Source organism: Salvelinus alpinus, chromosome 18, assembly GCF_045679555.1.
Source record: "Salvelinus alpinus chromosome 18, SLU_Salpinus.1, whole genome shotgun sequence".
NCBI classification, from domain to species: Eukaryota; Metazoa; Chordata; class Actinopteri; order Salmoniformes; family Salmonidae; genus Salvelinus; species Salvelinus alpinus.
This window is the reverse complement of record NC_092103.1, coordinates 26,593,630-26,616,828: the sequence shown is the minus strand read 5'-3', so window position 1 is coordinate 26,616,828 and position 23,199 is coordinate 26,593,630. Positions and strand designations below refer to the sequence as shown.

General features: G+C 43.1%; 1 protein-coding gene across 4 annotated transcripts in view; it reads right to left on the bottom strand.

Moving 5' to 3' along the window:
- Positions 1 to 23,199, bottom strand: part of mast4 (microtubule associated serine/threonine kinase family member 4) — a 181,909-nt gene that overhangs the window by 89,227 nt on the left and 69,483 nt on the right. For 3 of the 4 annotated variants that reach the window (XM_071350830.1, XM_071350831.1, XM_071350832.1), the window contains exon 4: positions 651 to 682. In XM_071350830.1, the coding sequence (XP_071206931.1) occupies positions 651 to 682 (32 nt within the window). Of the gene's footprint in view, positions 1 to 650; positions 683 to 19,218; positions 19,334 to 23,199 lie in introns of those variants that run through there. The other variant, XM_071350834.1, reaches the window with a different exon arrangement.

The window sequence follows — 23,199 nt, the reverse complement described above, 5'->3', positions numbered from 1 at the left end:
TACATACACTTTTTATTTGGCATAACCCCAACTAAATTGCACGTACCGCTGGGGGTTTGGGAATAATAATACCTGCTATAGTGTATATAACATGTATAAACCCTAATGTCTATAAACTGTGTACTATACTATTGATCAACCCTATAGTGGAGATAACTTCAGTAATTTTTTCCAATTAAGATTTTTCAACAATGTAATGGTCTAGGGGTCAGTGAGATGCATGCATCTTATTAGGATCAGTTCAAAGGCCAATAGACGGCAGGCTCCACATCACAGTACTGAAACCAATTTTGCACTGGTTGGTTATGTTACAAATATTGTACCTACAAATGGAATTTAGTTCGAGGGCCCGATGAGGTTGTCTTAGTCAGCTATTTAAATTTAAAAAACTTTATTCTAATTAATTTACTTGTTTAAATTAAACATCTAGATATATTTTTTCTTCAGAGTATCAGAAAATAGGTGCATGAGAAGGAAACATTTTACTATGGACTCAAACGATGGCAACATGCACTTCATGACCCGTTAGTCATTTTTGAAAGAACAGGATTCCCTTCTTTGGCTCCATGGATAACACACATACTGTATGCAGGTTGCAAGAGCTGCACAAAAATACTGTACGTTTAATATAAGAACCAGTTCAAACTTACAAACTTCCTCTCCTTGGAAGACTCAGCTCCTTCTGTAAATGAAAAAAAAAGGAAAAAAAGATGAGTACAAAATATATCAAATGTTGACACAGTGACACAGAATCTTTGTTAAACAGCATGACATCAAACCTGAAAACACTTTAAGATGTTAAATGGATGCTTTTGTATTGACAGACCTACATATAGGTCATAGATTGACATTCAGACAGTGTGACTAGCCTTTCAAGCGACAATGGATAATTTATTTTATTAGCTACCTCTGCCACTTAAATGGAATGTGCATTATTTGTCATTTAAATAAAAAATAAATAAAAGCGATGACCTGCGCACGCACGCAGACATACCACCCTGTCTGAGTGTCCATTCATCCACTCCCAAAGCATAACTTCACTTTCTTGGCTCCAGACGCTGACCCAGTTTCTGCGTCCCTCGAGAAAAAAAGCACTGGTTCACAAAGTTAATAATGAACCAATTCACACTCTCGTCAGAGGCCGTATGCAAATCACAGAATTACTGTGCCTCAGAAGAGGAAAAATGGCTAATTGCTTGACCATTACAAGCATAGACAAAGCTTTGTCTCAGGAAAACAATGACATAAGCTCCAGTAAGCTCCAGCCGGGGTTTGTACTGTACCGTAGCAGTCCCTACAACGGGGGAAAAGATCAACGACAATACTTTAATTGATTGGCCACCTTGAGCGGATTAAGCACTTTGATCCATGCCAGCTTTGTATTTACTGTACCCGTCAATGAATGTGAAAAATGTATAATAAGCATTTGCGTAAATATTTATCCTGAATGTTTCATTCATCAATTGAGATGGATCTGAATATGTTTACAGGCTATGTTGAATCCACAGAAATCATACCCTTTTTATTGGACAACAACTGCCTCGATTCCCTTTAAATATTCACATCTGTATATATCATAAAAGCAGTGTGTTCATCATTATGCACAGTTTGAATACTGCACCTTTAAAAGCAGGCCTCAATGTGTTGAAAACGCAATAAAAGTTAAGAGGTTTCCCAAAAATGCACACCAAGCTATGCAGTGTGCACTTGGGGAAATGCAATAGTATTAATATACCAGCAGAGGGGAGCATTTACAGTGAAGAGGTGCTGTCATTTCCTGATATGGTCAATGGCTGGATAGGGACTGCTGCGGTGAATGTGTTTACTAACTAAACCAGCCTGTAACTACACAGAGCAAGTGAACAGAATATATTTGAATTGTGACTATGGAACTGCACTGAGGTGTACATACATAAAGGACGTTTGCACTTTTGCACTAATCTCAAGAGCACTTACAGTATGTGGTGTCGACTAGATTGGCATTTCCATTCAATTGCTTCCAGATTCCGTGAAACAACAAGAATGTCCACTACCACTAGAGCTGGGCGATATATCGAATTAATCTTTTTGCGCGATATTCCAAATTCCTGTATGGCAAGAATCAAGGCTTTGTTAATTTTGTTTTCATGTTTTCGCGTTTATGTCCTCTTGTTCTCATGTTGTATTTTTGCTCTCACCTTCACTCCTCTGTGCACCTTCCCATTTACAGTGCATTCGGAATGTATTCAGACCCTTTTGTTCCACATTTTGTTACATTGCAGCCGTATTCTAAAATTGATTAAATAAAATGTTCCTTAATCTACACACAATACCCCATAATTACAAAGCGAAAACAGGTTTAGACAATTTTGCAAATGTATAAAAAAAAATTATAACTTATTTATATAAGTATTCAGAATCTTTGCCATGATATTTAAAAATGAGCTCAGGAGCATCCTGTTTCCATTGATCATCCTTGAGATGTTTCTACAACTTGGAGTCAACCTGTGGTAAATTCAATTGATTGGACATGATTTGGAAAGGCAGACACCTGTCTATATAAGGTCTCACAGTTGACATTGCATGTCAGAGCAAAAACCATGCAATGAGGTCGAAGGAATTGTTCGTAGAGCTCCGAGACACGATTGTGTCGAGGAAAAGATCTGGGAAAGGGTACCAAAAAATGTCTGCAGCATTGAAGGTCCCCAAGAACACAGTGACCTCCATCATTCTTAAATGGAAAAGGTTTGGAACCACCGAGACTCTTCCTAGAGCTGGCCGCCCAGCCAAACTGAGCAATCGGGGGAGAAGAGCCTTAGGCAGGGAGGTGACCAAGAACCTGATGGTCACTGACAGAGCTCCAGAGTTCCTCTGTGGAGATGGGAGAACCTTCCAGAAGGACAACCATCTCTGCAGCACTCCACCAATCAGGCCTTTATGGTAGAAGAGCCAGATGGAAGCCACTCCTCAGTAAAAGGCACATGACAGCCCGCTTGGAGTTTCCTTTAGGCACTCTCAAGACCATGAGAAACAATATTCTCTGGTCTGATGAAACCAAGATTGCACTCTCTGGCCTGAATGCCAAGTGTCACGTCTGGAGAAAACCTGGCACCATCCCTATGGTGAAGCATGGTGATGGCAGCATCATGCTGTGGGGATGTTTTTCAGCAGCAGGGACTGGGAGACTAGTCAGGATCGAGGGAAAGATGAACAGTGCAAAGTACAGAGAGGTCCTTGATAAAAACCTGCTCCAGAGCACTCAGTCCCTCAGACTGGGGCAAAGCTTCACAAGGTTGAACAGTTGAATTATGAAAACACCCTGTCTGTCTCCAACTGTTTGAAAAGCATGTTAGCCTGTCCACTTTGTTCAGATGTTGAAATCAAGTGGCCTACCGTATTTCTCAGAATGAAAACAAGTTGGCAGTTCCTTATATAAGGATTAGCTGGCTAATCACTTGCAAGTGGACTTGAGAGATTGATGAGACCGGTGTTAATTTTCTATATCTTAATGCCTGCAACAAAAAGTTTGTTATTATTAGTAAAATGCACATAATGCACGGTTCTAGCTTAAAGAAGGGCATTTTCATAGACTTGAAAGCAAGATGAGTGACTATTGCAAAAACAAAAAAGCAGGTCAAACTATTTTGATTCATAATTTAATTAATTTGTGGAAGGTTTATGCTAGGTATAACTTCACAATCTCTGAATTCCTTAGATTATTTGACTGTTTGAAATGCAGCATATTTGACCTTTAAAATTGTACAAAAATGCTTATTTAGAGAAAACATTAAAAAAAATAGATATCATGAATTGCCCATAAATTGGGGAAAATCTAGATTTCCCCCCCAAATCTCCCAGCCTTAACTACCACACATGACAATTACAGGACTAAAACCCGAACAATTCCATTTGTAACTCGTTTCATACCAAACCCCTTCTGCAGTATGTCACTGCACTAAACAATCATACTCAACAATACCTAAAATAACAATGGTTGAAGAAATACATAGAGTAAGTGTGAGGTCCCTTTGTCAGAGATGAGACAGCAGTGTTTAAAGAGATGTCTTTAAAGGTTCTTCTAGTCAGCAGAAAGTTAACTAAGCCCCTCTCCCCATTGCCATCAATTAGAGCTGAATGTCTGCCCCCCTGTGCTGGCTCCTGTGCACCCAGGACACCATTTCATTGGCTAACATGACCGCGGTTCACATCGCTAATTACAAGAAGGGAATGAGTTAACGCTAATGTGAATTCTAACCAATTACAGCATCGAAAATCACAGTGGGCATCTACTGTCCGGTCTAGCTCGTTCACTGACACACTGCTATGACAAATCCTGGTAAAAACCTGTGGAGATTACCCTTAAGATTCAAAGTACATACTGTAGACTTAGGCCTACTGTGAATTGTGACAACACATTTTACATTGAAGTCATGACTATATCCCTTACAGAAGTTGGTCTACTGACAAAGACCTTTGGTGTGAGAAAACTTTTTTTTTTCACTGGGTTGTGTTTGAAGAAATAAACTGAAGACGCGCGTCCTGTTTATTCTACTTAGTCACATCTAATACTGTGAGACAGAGTACGCAAAACTCAAACAGTGCAAATGGTGCTATTTCTGAAAGCAAACACCCCTGTAAGCATGCAGGCTAGACTACACCATATGGTGTGAAGACACATCAGTGTGCATGAAACCACTGCGGGGTGTGACATGGTACTCATAACAGAACACCCAGACAACCACACTGAATAGCAGTCAGACTGCAGCTTCCACGCTAAGAAAAACGATCAATATTCTCCATAGGGAACAAAAACTTGATCTGATACTAGGCAACAGCAACAGGCAACATTCAAAGTGAACCCTCAAAGTTAAGCATGAGTGAGAATGGAAAACTATCAAAGGAAAGTTACACTTGATCCAAAACCTACTAAACAACGTGTGAAGAGTGAACCCTCAAAGTTAAACATGAATGGGTAAGAAAGACTGCCTATATTACCCAAACAAAAGAAAAACGTGATCCATAACAATAGTAATATGGGTGATATCATAATACCACCCAGAAGTCCTAGACAAAACAGTCATTCAAAATGGACCCTCAAAGTTGAGCTTGAATGAGTAAGAAAAACTATCAATATTCTCCAAAGGGAAGAAAAACTTGATCCAAAACATGACCTTAATCTCCTAGACATTGAACAGAATGAAGAGTGAACCATCACTGTTAAGCATGAATGTTAAAACAAAGGATCAACAGTCTCCAAAGGGATGAAAGATGCATTCAAAACATCCACTATCCTAACCAAGTGGTTTACTGTGACGCTCACTTCATAGAATTTGCTGTGATATTGGACTGCAGTTCACTGACTGCCCGCATTTTAATCCATAGTTTATTTCAGCATTCCTCTCATCCAACATTGCTGAAAGTTACTATGGATAGGTTTTTCTGTAGCTAATGTGGGAGCACAGTATGATGCAGAAGTTGTCCTTCTCCCATCCCTCCTACTGATGTCATAAAGGAGGGGGGATTAATGACTCGTGTGTTGCCCTGTGATTGGCTAAGCTCCTGCTGTGTCTGGGGTCAGATTGGATGACCTATGACGTTTAGGTTCGTGCCGGGGGGTCTGTCAGAGAGACTAGGGTCATGCGGCGCCTCTATTGCGCTCTCATCTACAGAGTAATGACAAGGCGGGGGTGGAGAGTCTGGGGAGAGACTTGACTGAAGAGACTGGGATAAGGGTAGGATAAGGCTGGCGCAGATATTGACAATAGAAGGACCCAGAGCCTACAACTGCTCCTGGTCTCCCTTCCAAGGATTGCCCAAGATCCAACCTTACTTAACTGTTGAGACAAGCCAGCAGAGGGATGCAGGGTGGTATGGTCAATCTATGAATGGTCACTTGCTGAAGGACAAAGAGTAGACTAGGTCAAAGCTAAAACCTTATTGGAAATCTTGTCATGTCTAGATGGTATGACAGTGGAATATGGCAGCTAGATGTACAATGCCACAAGTTCTTATCCACCGTTACATTCCAAATGTTAATCACTAGCTGAAAACTATTTGGACTGAAATATTTAAACATTTTAAGATAAACAAATTGCTAGATTTACATGATTAATAATCATGAATATTATCCATGATTATTCCAATGCCTCTAAGCTATGTCCACAGAATATCATAAAATTAGCAATTCAAGAGTAAGCTGTTGAGAATCCATTTTCTACACTTTCTCAGCTCCTGGTAGGGTGAAATAGCCAGCTATCACACTGTACAGGTTGCAGACTGTTGACTGAACACATAAGAACTCTTTTCAGTTTATAGTTGTTTTTAACTCTTGCTTCCTCCATCTCTCACTGAGAAAAACAGACTTCAAAAGAGGATGTTGTGTTACTGAATAAAAACATATCTTATTGTATCAGTCAAACAAAACGTTCCACAGGCATAATCTGCAGAAAAGTAATATCACATACATAGAGTGAATCTACTTGACAAACTGTTTTGGGCTTAGTCTTCAGAAAGCACAAGTGAGGATCTGTTTTACTTGTGCCAATAGGCTTACTAAAAATAAAACAAGCTGTGAAGAGTCATGCCACCGTGTCTCATCGAGCCACCTGTTCGATGTTAATGTTAAGTGTTGGCCGTATATAACATTTTCATGAGAGGGCGATGAACAGTACCTCGTAATGCCATATACTGCTAGAAAGCTTACATTTTCGGCTTTTTGGAAATATTCATAATTTATCTTAGAGTTGTATGCACTTTTGTACTAGTATGAACTAACATAGTAAATCCTATGAAAAATACTCCATTTCATTTTTTAAATGTCATACGCTATGAACAACCTATTCATAACAAATGGGGGTAATCTACATAGTTATACTCACAACCAAATGTACATTTGACATGCTATAAGATTTCAGCTGCCTTATTACTCTAATAATTTTTTTATATAGTTATTAGCGGTCTGCCTTATTTCCTGGTGCACAGCCTTCATTCATACTTCTCTCCCTCCCCACGTTAACGTAGCAGAGTTGGCTAGCTACTCTACGAATTCGCTACGATCTTAGCTTTCATCTAATATAAAGTTTGTCCATCTGCGAACACAAAGTGGTTTTGGTTCACATCTACAAATAGTTTTTTTTTTTAAGACAAAAATTGATAAAACCATGTGTTTGTCTAAGAACAATGGGACACGATGCGGGAGAATCAGCATTCCAGTGCTACGTGCATGTGACGCTGAGACGAACCCCTTCCCCAAAAAATTGACAGAGCCCAAACAGTGAATACGTGTTAAGGCGGGACTCCCAAGCCTCCAATGTTTGTGGATATGTAACCTGATACCCCAGGGTCTTGCAAAACGTACTCAAAGATGGTTAGGTATAAAGATATGTAGAAACTGTTTCTCCAATAGAAATCCCCGACCACACTTGTAGAAGATGTTGGCTAGGTAAGCTCGTGTGCAGTAGCACGTCATCGGTTCAGTCATCTCGCGCCGAACTGCGCATGTGCAGGTCCGTCAAATCAAAGTAACTCCTTTGATATAAAGTTGCTTTTGACGACAATGACAACATATCAGTTTGTCACTTTCATGAGGTTGGAGTAATAACATGTTCAGCTATTTAAGACATTGGCTCAAATCTGGGTTATGCCTTTAGAGTTCGAGAAAATGAACAACTAAGGAATAGTTTTTTGAATTCTCTCATTGACTTCTCAAACCCTGGTCTGGTTTGCTGGCTCTGTGCTTCACAGCTCTGTATGGGTTTTGACTGACAGCCATTCTGAACTTGAGCACAGCACATGACAAGAAGTTGCCCCATCCCTCCCTCTCATTGGGCAACTTTTGCAAATGTTTTGTTGTCTGAGTGAGGGAAATGTAAATTAAGAGGACTATATATTTTGAAAGATTAAGGATTATAATAAATACTGCTTTTGATGTCATACAAGCAAGCAAAAACACCCGTTAGTCCAAATTATGCATATCACATTTCCATATCATAAAACTCATGTCATATACAGTGTCAACGTTTATGATCACTATGTTTGACGTACATTTACAAGATGACATGTCATACTCTGGGTTGTTCTGAACAGAATGAGCTCGTTTGTCTATTGTGACGGAAATTTGTCGCCGAACACGCACCTTAATGCACTCTAATCCTTTCTATGATTACAAAATTACAATCCCGTTTCTCTGAATTGCCTTGTGAAAGCCTAACACTAAGATCCTTCTTCATAATTTAGCTAGTTGGCAATAGAACAAGCTTTCAAATGATTCCCACCTGACCCAGGTTGCGATTTATAAATGGGTAGTTTTTGAATTACGTGGACTACACTGTACCACGTTCAGTCTAGCTTCTGAAGAATTTTATGGTCATAACTTTATTCTCAATATAAAAAACTGCTTCTAGCTCAAGTAAGAGCAGCGATTTGATGACGAACATGGTCATTTGTGTTCCTGTTGCCATTTACAGCTGCCATGGCGTAAAAGTAATGATGCTAAAATATGTCCAATCTAGTCAAAGTGAAAAGGAAAACAGATGAGTTCATGTTTGACTAACCTTCATCCTCATACCTTAGCAAATTCTGCCAAAAACAAGAAGTGGTTGCTAACAGGCAGTGTATAGGAGGATCCTATACACTGGGGCAGCAGGTAGCCTAGGGGTTAGAGCGTTGGACTAGTAACCGAAAGGTTGCTAGATTGAATCCCCGAGCTGACAAGGTTAAAATCTGTCATTCTGCCCCAAACAAGGCAGTTAAACCATTGTTCCTAGGCCATCATTGTAAATAAGAATGTTCTTAACTGACTTGCCTAGTTAAATAAAGGTTAAATAAAAAATGTAAAAATCCTCTGATGTATTGACAGAAGACTTCAGAGAGACTGAGACAACGCTTTTATCAACGACCTCCCTCCTGAAACGGTCAGAAACGTGACGCAAAACGATCTTATGAAAGTACATCAGAGAGCTGTATCGAAAAAACATTCACAACTGATGGTAACAGGGATGACTTCAGATGGTTGCATACTCCGCAGGGCCCAATGTCACTGGATGACCGCTGGCGGGAACCATGTCAACTGCAAGACTTGACATCAAAGCAGGCAGTGACTCTTTAAAGACCTTCTTGTGATGCTTTATTAATAATTCCCTTTGATTTTCTCGCTCATCTCAAGATCAAAAGTGCACTTTCTTGGCCTTGGTAAACTGCTGACTTGCAGGATACTAAGAGGAGAAAGCCCAGTTCCTGAAACACAGATAGTGGGGTTGTATGACTGGGTTGAAGGAACGTCACAAAAAGACAAGTGCCACAGCCTCAAGGGTTTGCTTTTTCCCAACAACCAGTTCTTATGACCTTGTATAACATAGGTAGAAAGTATTAACAGTTGAAATTTCACGACAAGAAATCTAAACTACTAGACATGAAGGTATTGTACATGCTTATAACAAGTCTTATGATGCATTATGATCACAACATAATGTATTATACACAATGAGATATGTCTCGACCACTAGATTCTTGAGAGCGAGGTAGTGTGACATGTCGTCAATCCAAATATAACTACACTATGACAGCCTGTGTCTCACACAATCTGTACCAATGTGCCAAGTATTTCACATTAAAAACTGAGATGAGCACAGCACAACACTAAAAGAACGCAACTCTAACAGTTAATCTCATCAACAAACAATGACAAAAAAGAACCCAGAGAGTTTTTGTGGGAGTTGATTGAAAACCGGACATTTTGGGGGTACAGACGAGACAGCTGACATCAAAACGATCTGCGGGAGTTTCCATAGTGTGTGGACATCTCAGCTGGAGTGTTTTTTTTTTGTGGGGGGGGTGTTTTTTGGGGGGGGGCTTTTTTCACTCAGCTGTCAGACCCACAATTACTCAGTATAAGCAATGTGTTTATCCCAACACACAAATAATTAATGTTGTGAATAATTATAGGATTCAAAGGCTTTCTGTGTGGATGTAGAATAAAACCTTACGTTTGATTGATGAGTCTGCTCCCAGACAGCCTGTCAGGGATCTCTTTGGTTAAGATGAGTAAATACCGTGAGTAAAACACTAGTGATTCCAGCGTCTAATATTTCCACTGACAAGAAAGAAGGCATCATGTTCAAAAGAAACTGATATCCTATCCATGTTAATCATTTCGCCCCACCGTTTTTCATACATATCTGAAATCTCTCATTGATCAGAGTGAGATGAGAGATCGGCTCACAATTTTTAAGATCCTCTTTGTCACACTTAGATGACGGAACAATGACAGTATCTTTTAAATTAAGGAATATATGTTTTTCATGATTTATTATAGGAGTTTAAGTGTCATAACAAAGGATATTGTTAACTATTAACACTTTCAGGTACACTCATCTTTTCAATAACAAAGCTAGAAGGCACCAGGACAAAATTACATGAGATATACTTCAAATTACTTGCTTGCTAAAAAGGCCAGGATTGCATATGAAGCTGAGCTGGTTTGGTGAACACCATTTCCTGAGACCTAAAAACTCATGTTAGCTCCCAAAACCAATGCATAGACTTTAGCTCAGAGATATAAAACAGTCAGCCCCATCACCACTGATAGCCCACAAAATAATAACAAACTGTTCTCCAATATGCTCCGCTCACTCAGACAGGGATCAACTCCTGTGTTATTTATGGAGAGAGAGCTGCTCTTGATAGCAAAGCTCACAATTACTGTGGGATATTTCACTGATCTGTTTGTTGACATCTATAACACTTTGCCTGATAAGGGGGATGCAGTCTGTCATAAATGTATCAATTGGTTGCTCCACCAGTGTCCAGTGTGATAAGGTTTCATTCATCAGGACAGGAATTGATCTAGGTTTAACATCTCAGCTTGACTTGGTATATGTTCTGCTCTTGAACCTCTCCTGCTCTGCATCTCAAACAAAGCAGATGGATGAGCGCATCTCATTCGCCAAGCGAGTTGTTATTTCAAATTGCATGTGAAAATATAGGCCACTATATATTGCTAGTGGAAAACATGTTGGCAGAATGGATATAAGATGGTATTTAACACTGAATGGTGTGGTATCGATAACATATTTTACTGGATGTGTTCAAAGAATAAAAAAATGAAAACTAATTTTAGGAAACTGACAGATACAGTAATGTACAAGGTCTGAATCTGTCATTCTCGCTCGAGTAGCAGCACACATTATACAATATTTTCCAAAGAACATCCATTTGTGTCCATTTAAAAGGACACTTAATCATCCTCGTCATCAAGGCCAAACTCTAACCCAACTCAAAACACTAGCTATTCATGCACGGTTAATTCTACTCATATCCAATCAATACGCAACTGATAATACATGCAAAGTGCCATTCACCCGACAGTGTGGATGAAAGAGAGGTTGGCTGGCCGGCAGGAATACTCAGGCTCACACTAGTGGATTACCAGTGCACCTAGCACAAGCCGATTGTGTGAGCAAATGTCACGTTGTGAATACAAATACACTGACATGATCAGATAACATGCTACGAGAAGATTAGTCCAGTCTCAAATGCCATTTCCCCAGATAGCCATGCACAGACTGAGGCAGTCGGGCACTCTGAGAAAGCAATATGAAATTGAGATAGGACTGATTGTGCCGTAGGCTACTCCTGTACAGGAAAGTGCTAGACAAGCCCATGGCAACACGTCGGAGTTGCTATAGCTAGATTTCCATCCAATTGGTGAGAGAATTTCATGTGAATATTCCAAAATCTGCATAAATAAAATATTTGCATTTTCCCACCAGAGATGAGTTTCCATCAAATTGACCTATTGCTGATACGTCTGCGCATGATGACGCAGTGCACATAACTTCTGCATTTAAATTCCCATGTACCGAGTATAAAATACAAGTCAAATAGTTTCCATCGCATTTTCAACTCTGATGTTTTTGTCACAGAAAATGTTGCATTATATAGCAAATGTGCCCACTCTGGTATTGGCACGTGTGTTCTAGCCAACAGCTCTCCGATACAGTGCAGGTACAGCCTACATGACATTATTATGGACAAAATAGAAAGATTTTTATTTGTCAAAGCTCATCACCTTCCACTTTCACCAGTGAAAGTCATCACGTGTCTCCAAGTTTACTTCCATATGATGGATATTATATCAACATTTCCACTGTCTTTCCTCACAGTTAATTTTACCAACAAAAAGTTCACCTTATCTAGCGTATTCAACATTTGGAAAGTTTACCTTCAAATTTGCTGTTTCCATCAGGCCTGTCATGACATTTTTTATTATTACGCGCATAAAAAACATTGGATGGAAACCTGGTTAGTGACGCACAATAGTAAATCTATAGTATAATATAACTACTGGTAACACTTAATTTCTGGGAATGACCTGAGAACGGATCCTTGCAATATGATTGAGGAAGAGAAAAAGGTTTGATTTGACCAAGCAAAAACTTGTCAAGGCCACTTAACATTATGCAAACTTACTATTACCACAAGATTTTTGTTAGATTTTTTATAACTGCAAAACATTTACAATGGCATAGGAAGTAAACAAAATAAACAGAACGCATTCGGTAACATGCAAAAAATAATTACCTTCAATCAAAAAAGCAATTACATGAGAGAACACCTCATCAGAAATGCCCTGTCCCCATTCGCTCTTATTAAGAATACATGTGAAAAAGGAGCTAAATGAAACAAACACAGCTAATACTCTAGAGACTCCCCATGCCTGGTCCTACAACTGTAATTATAAACAACTATAAAATGAACAACTCAAAGGCCTCCCGAGTGGTGCAGCGGTCTAAGGCACTGCATCGCAGTGCTAGCAGTGTCACAACAGATCCGGGTTCATTACCGGGCTGTGTTGCAGCCGGCCGCGACCGGGGGACCAATGAGGCGGCGCACAATTGGCCCAACATCGTCCGGATTAAGGGAGGGTTTGGCCGGCAGGGTTGTCCTTGTCCCATCGCGCTCTAGCGACTCCTGGGGTGGGCCGGGCTCATGCACCCTGACACGGTCGCCAGGTGTACAGTGTTTCCTCCGACACATTGGTGCGGCTGGCTTCCGTGTTAAGCGAGCATTGTGTCAAGATGTAGTGTGGCTTGGCGGGGGTAAATATGCAAAAAGGTGCTACTGTTATTATATTCACTTCGTAGTCTGACTGCAGAGCTTCTTAGGGAAAAGAGCGAGAACAAGGTAAAGAGGAAAATCTTCGCACAGAGGGCTAAGACATATCGGAATAGGACACCTTTGCTGGACAATGTACAGTATTCCTCATTAATTATTGGTACCCTAGGTAAATATGAACAAAAAGGCTGGGGGAAAATGTCATTGTTGTTTATCAGCTCGATCTTACACTCAAAATATCATGACTAACATGCGTGTCACATTTATTGGCACCCCTAGAAATTCTTAGGAACAAAATCTAATTGATGTACTACCAGTCAATAGTTCAGACACCCCTACTCATTCAAGGGCTTTTCTTTCTTTTTTTTACTATATTGTAGAATAATAGTGAAGACAAACACATATGGAATCATGTAGTAACCAAAAAAGGGTGGTATATAGAAGATATCCCTATTTGGTAAAACACCAAGTTCCTATTATGGCAAGAACAGCTCAAAGAAACAGTCCATCATTACTTTAAGACATGAAGGTCAGTCAATACGGAACATTTCAAGAACTTTGAAAGTTTCTTCAAGCGCAGTCGCAAAAACCATCAAGCACTATGATGAAACTGGCTCTCATGAGGACCACCACAGGAAAGGAAGACCCAGAGTTACCTCTGCTGCAGAGGGTGAGTTCATTAGAGTTAACCACCTCAGATATTGCAGCCCAAATAAATGCTTCACAGAGGTCAAGTAAGACACATCAACTGTTCAGAGGAGACTGCGTGAATCAGGCCTTCATGGTTGAATTGCTGCAAAGAAACCACTACTAAAGGACACCAATAAGAAGTAGAGACTAGCTTGGGCCGAGAAACAAAAGCAATGGACGGAAATCTCTCCTTTGGTCTGATGAGTTTTTGGCTCCAACCGCTGTGTCATTGTGAGTAGGTGAACCGATGATCTCCGAATGTGTGGTTCCCACCGTGAAGCATGGAGGTGGTGGTGTGATGGTGCTTTGCTGGTGAGACTGATTTATTTAGATTTCAAGGCACACTTAACCAGCATGGCTAACACAGCATTCTGCAGCGATATGCCATGCCATCTGGTTTGCGCTTAGTGGGACTATCATTGGTTTTTCAACAGGACAATGACCCAACACACCTCCAGGCTGTGTAAGGGCTATTTCACAAAGAAGGAGAGTGATGGAGTGCTGCATCAGATGACCTGGCCTCCACAATCACCCAACCTCAACCCAATTGAGATGGTTTGGGATGAGTTGGACCGCAGAGTGAAGGAAAAGCAGCCAACAAGTGCTCAGCATATGTGGGAACTCCTTCAAGACTGCTGGAAAAGCATTCCTCATGAAGCTGGCTGAGAGAATGCCAAGAGTGTGCAAAGCTGTCATCAAGGCAAAGGGTGGCTTCCTTGAAGAATCTCAAATATAAATTATAATTTTGATTTGTGTAACACGTTTTTGGTTACTACATGATTCCATATGTGTTATTTCATAGTTTTGATATTGTCACTATAATTTTACAATGCCTCTGCCAGAAGGCTAAAACTGGGTCATCATTGGGTCTTCCAGCAGGACAACAATCCAAAGGATATCTCCAAATCCACACGAAAATGGTTCAATGACCATAGAATCAAGCTTTTGCAATGACCATCCCAGTCCCCTGACCTAAACCCTGTTGAAAACCCGTGGGGTGAGCTGAAGAGGAGAGTTCACAAGCGAGGACTCTGAAGGATCTGGAGAGTTTCTGTGTGGATGAATGGTCTCAAATCCCTTCCTATGTGTTGTCCCACCTCATCAAACATGATAGGAGATGACTCAGAGCTGTTATCTTGGCAAAGAGAGGCTGCACAAAGTACTAAATGCAGGGGTGCCAATAATTGTGACATGCATGTTTTTGGAAAAAAATTAATTGATGCAGATTTTTTCGGGTTGAACAATTCTAACTCAAATGTTAGCTTCATATGTTATTTCCAGTGTAAGATCAAGCTGAAACTATACATTTTACATAGCCTTCATGTTCATATTTACCCAGGGTGCCAATAATTCAGGAGGGCACTGTATGTGAAGGGATTCACACAAGGGGATTTGATGACAGGGAAACAATGACTAAAATGCAGTGTTTTTTTTGTTGCAAAAACTCAAATCCACAGACATATTCCTCATCCTTTCCCCATAATCGAAAATTCCACAAATATATTCTTAAAGCCTTTCCTACTGTATAAATTCAAACTTACCTAAAACTTGGCAGCAGGTATAATAATCTATTTTTAATCTGAGGGCATTGTGTCACTTTTGTCTAAATGACCTGAAATTGCTAACAATAACTGCTGAATTAGGGTTTAAGCAGTATTACATCCCAATTGCTCTTAAATCACCTTTACTCTGGGCAAGACAATTGGCCATGACTTTGAAAACTGCAGTTATCCAGACTTGGAATAAACTGATCACATTCTCTCCAGAACACATGTCGTTACAGACCCATCCAACTTCTGCATTGACACACTTGTGGTAATGCCTCAATGTCACAGCCTCACACAAGACAAGTAAACTCAAATGGGCATTTATATGTATAAAGAACGGGCTGGATGAATGGCCATGTGCACTTGTCATTCAAGTGTTCTACTCTTTACAGGCATCATTTCTTACTGTATAACCGTGTTATTCCAGTAAACCTGATCAATAACATACGCAAATAAACATTCAGTGAAATGTAAATATTTGACCATTTCTGATATCTGTCATAAATAACTGATTAGTGTGAAGTGTCTCACTGACAGTAGGGTTTAAACTTTCAGTGCACACTTTGTGGCTGTCTGCATGTCTATCTTCCAGATGGAGAGAGGTACTTCATTTCATTTAACCTTTTTTTAACTAGTCAAGTCAGTTAAGAACGACAGATTTTTACCTTGTCAGCACGGTGATTTGATCTAGCAACCTTTCGGTTACTGGCCCAACGCTCTAACCACTAGGTAAGCTCCACATACCATGTGGCGCGCTTACAAATCTACCACATCAACCCAAAGGCAGGCAAAATGTTGGTGGTGAAATGTTGAGTTTTTTATGAAGTGAGCTGCAGGAACAGTTTGGTTTAACATGTGTAAGCTCCACCAACCAGAAGGTCACTTAAATCAGATGTCAACTTTTCTCAGTCTACAGGAGTGGTCTTCAAACTTTTCTCAGTCTACAGGTGTGGTCTTCAAACTTTTCTCAGTCTACAGGTGTGGTCTTCAAACTTTTCTCAGTCTACAGGTGTGGTCTTCAAACTTTTCTCAGTCTACAGGAGTGGTCTTCAAACTTTTCTCAGTCTACAGGTGTGGTCTTCAAACTTTTCTCAGTCTACAGGAGTGGTCTTCAAACTTTTCTCAGTCTACAGGTGTGGTCTTCAAACTTTTCTCAGTCTACAGGAGTGGTCTTCAAACTTTTCTCAGTCTACAGGAGTGGTCTTCAAACTTTTCTCAGTCTACAGGTGTGGTCTTCAAACTTTTCTCAGTCTACAGGAGTGGTCTTCAAACTTTTCTCAGTCTACAGGAGTGGTCTTCAAACTTTTCTCAGTCTACAGGTGTGGTCTTCAAACTTTTCTCAGTCTGCAGGAGTGGTCTTCAAACTTTTCTCAGTCTACAGGTGTGGTCTTCAAACTTTTCTCAGTCTACAGGAGTGGTCTTCAAACTTTTCTTGCCGAGGCAAACCAGCAACCCTGGGACCCCCATCATACGTTGGCAAAACACAAGTCGGGCACGTCTTGTCTCATCATCAGATGAATGATAATAGCAACGAGAATCAACATTTTAAAATGAATAGCTTTGGTAGATCGTTTTTCATTATTTAGACCTCCCCACAATATAAGTTGAAGAGTAAGTGTAAATTAACATATCCTATTAGCTAGAAACTTAACGCCAAACCCATTTTCGCAAAGAGTTCACTAGTCTCCTAGTCCCTGCCGTCGAAAAACATCCCCACAGCATGATGCTGCCATCACCATGCTTCACCGTAGGGATGGTGCCAGGTTTCCTCTAGATGTGACGCTTGGCATTCAGGTCAAATAGTTCAATCTTGGTTTCGTCAGACCAGAGAATCTTGTTTCTCATGGTCTTGAGAGTCCTTTAGGTGCCTTTTGGCAAACCCCAAGCGGGCCATCATGTGCCTTTTACAGAGGAGTGGCTTGCATTTGGCCCCTCTAACATAAAGGCATGATTGGTGGAGTGCTGCAGAAATGGTCCTCCTTCTGGAAGGTTCTCCCTTCTCCACAGAGGAACTCTAGAGCTCTGTCAGAATGACCATCGGGTTCTTGGTCACCTCCCTGACCAAGGCCCTTCTCCCCCGAATGCTCGGTTTGGCCAGGGGGCCAGCTCTAGGAAGAGTCGTCCATTTAAGAATGATGGAGGTCACTGTGTTCTTGGGGACCTTCAATGCTGCAGAAATGTTTTGGTACCTTTCAGTATGTAAAAATGTAATAAAATGTATGCACTCTACTGTAAGTCGCTCTGGATAAGAGCGTCTGCTAAATGACTAAAATGTAAATGTAAATGTAAATCAGCATAGCCATGCACTTCTCCTTCACCAAAATGTAAACATTATCTAGGCTGCGTCCTATGGCACCCTGTTCCCTTTATAGTGGAGTGCACTTCTTTTGACCAGCGCTCTATGGGCCCATAAAGGAGAGCGTTGGGTGTAATGTCTGTGTGAAACAATAAACAAGGAGGGAAGTAATGGTGTCCTTTAAAGGTAATGGTGTCCTTTAAAGGTAATGGTGTCCTTTAAAGGTAATGCCGGAAGCAAAGAGTTTAGGGATTAGCTGGCTACTGTGAGGGAAATTACGGCTTTGGGAGCTCCTGATAAACACACGCGGCAATTACACAAAATGTTAATAGCTACTATAGAGAAAGTCATTAAGAGCATAAAAAAATAACTAAATAAAGCTCAGAATGAATGTTCGATTTTCCTAAAAGTGAATAATCGCTCGGGAAAGACCTTCATACTTTAAATAGTGAACATATAAACAATAACTTGGTCATCTACATACTGTCCCTGGCTTTGTCTATCATTTTAAAATCATTAAAACAGCACAGGGGGAAAATGCAATCTAATGTGCATGAATTACCTTTGTTTATAATGAAATTAATGTTGGAGCATAAAAGCCATTTTACTGCTGTGATTCATCTATGGAGTGCAGACCAATTAAAACCTGCCACATAAAATTACTCACTGGGAATTTAGCATCCATAAAACCACACTTTAGGTTTCACATCCCAGTCAACAATAGTTAACAGCCCTTCTGAATCCCCTTTTACCCGGCAACTCTCACTTGGAGTGACTGAGCTATTCACCAAGTACTGATCGGGGCAAACTGCTGTTGTGTGCAACAAATATAAAGTACTACAAAAAAGATGCTTTCGAATAGTGTTTGTGTATACAAAAAAAAGAGACATCAAACATCTTGGAATAAAGTTCTGTATAGGAATGAAATGTGAGAAATGTCTTGCACCCCCATGTTGGCACCATGTGTCCATTCTGTTATGGGACGATGAGGGCAATCACGCGTTCATAAAGCAACCATTTGTTGTGGATGGCAGCAGCCCTGCACACATCCAATACTTTTATCAAGGCTTCCGTCGGCGGAGCACAAGCTTCGATATCTGCGCCGTTATCATATAGAAGTCAATACGGCATAAGAGGCTGGTTGACAGCACTTCAGACAACAAGATCAATCAGCCTCTATAGCTAGGAACCTACAGCCTATTCATCTCAGCAGCCTAGGCAGGGTCTAACACTAATATCATAAAGCATGAAATCTAAGGCAATAGTAAAGTAACAGAAATCAAATCGACTCGGAGGAAATCAATCTATTTCTGTCCAATGTTCTTACAATGTGTATGATCTCCATACACATTGTAAGAACATTGGAGGCTAATTAAGAAAACTACAAAACACAGTTCTGTGAATAGGTAAGTCATTCCCACACAGAGACAGATACACACACACACAGTGCCAGAGCCAAATTGTTATTCACCCCGTACTGCCAAGTGTTAACACAAAAGGTAGGAAACTCCTAACTGTACTCTGCTGTCCAGCAGCACTGCTCCGCATAGAAACACACTAACACGTCACACACAACTGTTCCCATTTCCCTACCTGTAGCCCTCGTCTCCTCAGAATGCTGGACTCGTCCATGCTACAGAGCTCTGGCTTCTCATGCCTCCCTATCGGCGCATAGCCATGCTGCACTGACTGGCTGCCTACAACTGGCTCTCTTGCGCTCTCTCTCTCTCTCTCTCTCTCTCTCTCCAGCTCACTCCCTCCCACTAAATCTGATCTTAACAGCTGCTAAACACTTACATCAGAACTTATCTGATTGGAGGGGGGTAGTCAGCTGACACCTCCCTCTTGTTCTTCTCCTCGCCCCTCTGGAAGTTCAGGACAGTGTGTATGTGTGAGAGAGTGTGTTTGAATGTGAATGAGTGTGTGGGAGAGAGCGTATGTGAATGTGAGTTAGTGTGTGAAAGAGAGAGCGACAGAGGGAGAAGGAGACAGAAGGGAAAGATGGGAAGGGATAAAAGAGGGAGCGAGAAGGAGAGAGAAGGGAGAGAGAGACCTAGAAGGGAGAGAAGGGAGAAGAGGGGGAAAGGGACAGACAGACACAGAGAGAGACACAGAGAGAGAGACAGGCACAGAGAGAGAGACAGACACACAGACAGAAGGGGGGGGGACACACAGACAGAAGGGGGGGGGATACACAGACAGAAGGGGGGGGGGACACACAGACAGAAGGGGGGGGATACACAGACAGAAGGGGGGGGGGGACACACAGACAGAAGGGGGGGGGACACACAGACAGAAGGGGGGACGACACACAGACAGAAGGGGGGGGGGACACACAGACAGAAGGGGGGGGGGACACACAGACAGAAGGGGGGGGGGCACACAGACAGAAGGGGGGGGGCACACAGACAGAAGGGGGGGGGCACACAGACAGAAGGGGGGGGGGGGGGCACACAGACAGAAGGGGGGGGGGGGGCACACAGACAGAAGGGGGGACACACACACACAGAAGGGGAACCACAGACAGAAGGGGAACCACAGACAGAAGGGGAACCACAGACAGAAGGGGAACCACAGACAGAAGGGGAACCACAGACAGAAGGGGAACCACAGACAGAAGGGGAACCACAGACAGAAGGGGACACACACACACACGCAGACAGAAGGGGACACACACAGACAGAAGGGACACACACACACACAGAAGGGGGGACACACACACAGACAGAAGGGGTACCACAGACAGAAGGGGACACACACACACGAAGACAGAAGGGGACACACACAGACAGAAGGGGGACACACACACAGACAGAAGGGGGGACACACACACAGACAGAAGGGGGGACACACACACAGACAAAAGGGGGACGGGCACACACACAGAAGGGGGGGGGCACACAGACAGAAGGGGGGGGGCACACAGACAGAAGGGGGGGGGGCACACAGACAGAAGGGGGGGGGGGCACACAGACAGAAGGGGGGGGGGCACACAGACAGAAGGGGGGGGGGCACACAGACAGAAGGGGGGACACACACACACACACACAGACAGAAGGGGGGACACACACACAGACAGAAGGGGGTTGACACACACACAGACAGAAGGGGGGGACGGACACACACACAGACAAAAGGGGGGGGACGGACACACACACAGACAGAAGGGGGCACACACACACACAGACAGAAGGGGGGCACACACACACACACACAGACAGAAGGGGGGCACACACACACACAGACAGAAGGGGGGCACACACACACAGACAGAAGGGGGGCACACACACACACAGACAGAAGGGACACATACACACACAGACAGAAGGGGGCACACACACACACACACAGACAGAAGGGGGCACACACACACACACACAGACAGAAGGGGGCACACACACACACACAGACAGAAGGGGACACACACACACACAGACAGAAGGGGGCACACACACACAGACAGAAGGGGGCACACAGACAGAAAGGGGCACACAGACAGAAAGGGGAACACACACACACACACAGACAGAAGGGGGGCACACAGACAGGAGGGCACACACACACACAGACAGAAGGGGGGCACACACACACAGACAGAAGGGGGGCACACACACACACAGACAGAAGGGGGGCACACACACACAGACAGAAGGGGGGCACACACACACAGACAGAAGGGGGGCACACACACACACAGACAGAAGGGGGGCACACACACACACAGACAGAAGGGGGGCACACACACACACAGACAGAAGGGGGGCACACACACACACAGACAGAAGGGGGGCACACACACACAGACAGACAGAAGGGGGGCACACACACACAGACAGACAGAAGGGGGGCACACACACACAGACAGACAGAAGGGGGGCACACACACACACAGACAGAAGGGGGGCACACACACAGACAGAAGGGGGGCACACACACAGACAGAAGGGGGGCACACACACAGACAGAAGGGGGGCACACACACAGACAGAAGGGGGGCACACACACAGACAGAAGGGGGGCACACACACAGACAGAAGGGGGGCACACACACAGACAGAAGGTGGGCACACACACAGACAGAAGGTGGGCACACACACAGACAGAAGGGGGGCACACACACAGACAGAAGGGGGGCACACACACAGACAGAAGGGGGGCACACACACAGACAGAAGGAGGGGACACACACACAGACAGAAGGGGGGCACACACACAGACAGAAGGAGGGGACACACACAGACAGAAGGAGGGGGGACACACAGACAAAAGGAGGGGACACACAGACAAAATGAGGGGACACACAGACAAAAGGAGGGGACACACAGACAAAAGGAGGGGACACACAGACAAAAGGAGGGGACACACAGACAAAAGGAGGGGACACACAGACAAAAGGAGGGGACACACAGACAAAAGGAGGGGACACACAGACAAAAGGAGGGGACACAGACAGAAGGAGGGGACACAGACAGAAGGAGGGGGGACACAGACAGAAGGAGGGGGGGATACAGACAGAAGGAGGGGGGACACAGACAGAAGGAGGGGGGACAGACAGAAGGAGGGGGGACACAGACAGAAGGAGGGGGAGGACAGACAGGAGGGGGAGGACAGACAGAAGGAGGGGACACAGACAGAAGGAGGGGGGGGACAGACAGAAGGAGGGGGGGGACAGACAGAAGGAGGGGACACAGACAGAAGGAGGGGACACACAGACAGAAGGAGGGGACACACAGACAGGGCAGGCGGACAGAAGGGCGGGCAGGCAGGACACCGAGGGAAGGGGGGAACACAAGGGGAGGACACAGAGAAGGGGAGGACACAGAGGGGGAGAGAGAAAGGTAGACAAATCTAATTTAGCATAGGGACTGAGGGGCGACTGGGGGCCCTAGATCTGCCTCAGCCCTTTCCCCCCCGAGCGGAACAGCCACATTTTTGTGGCGCCCTAGGTGACCATGAAACGCAGAGGAGGATATCCTGCCAGGAATTGTTCTCCTGCTATCCTCCTCTCCATTCAAACAATACAGCTGTTATCCTGTCCTGACCGCCTGTCCATCTGCAGAGAGCAGCCATGGCTAACTGACCGCTGCTATTAAATGAGTCATTATTCATACGTTCTTTCTCTCCTGGGCCAAAGATATGAAGGTCAGAATGTCCAGAGGACAGAGACTGCAGCTGAGAGCAAGGGTGATGGCAAGGGGTGAGAGCAAGGGTGACGGCAAGGGGTGAGAGCAAGGGAGAGGCCAGGGGTGAGAGGGAGGAAAAGAGAAGTGTAAAAAATAGATTTACAATAGTGGGGCACCGCTGCTACAGCTGGCTATAGGGGACTTCTCTTTCCTTCCATAGAAACAACAGTGCTTCTTATTACTGTGCAGCTATCAAAAACAACTCCACTGCCTCACTCAGTTCCTCTGAAACCAGCTGTTTGCAGCACATAGCGTATTCATACCCCTTGACTTGTTCCACATTTTGTTGTGTTACAACATTACATTCAAAATTGTGTTTTTTTCTTCAAAACCTTGTCCAAACAATTGAATTAGCCACAGGTGTACAGGTTTAAGTGATCTCAAAGATGAT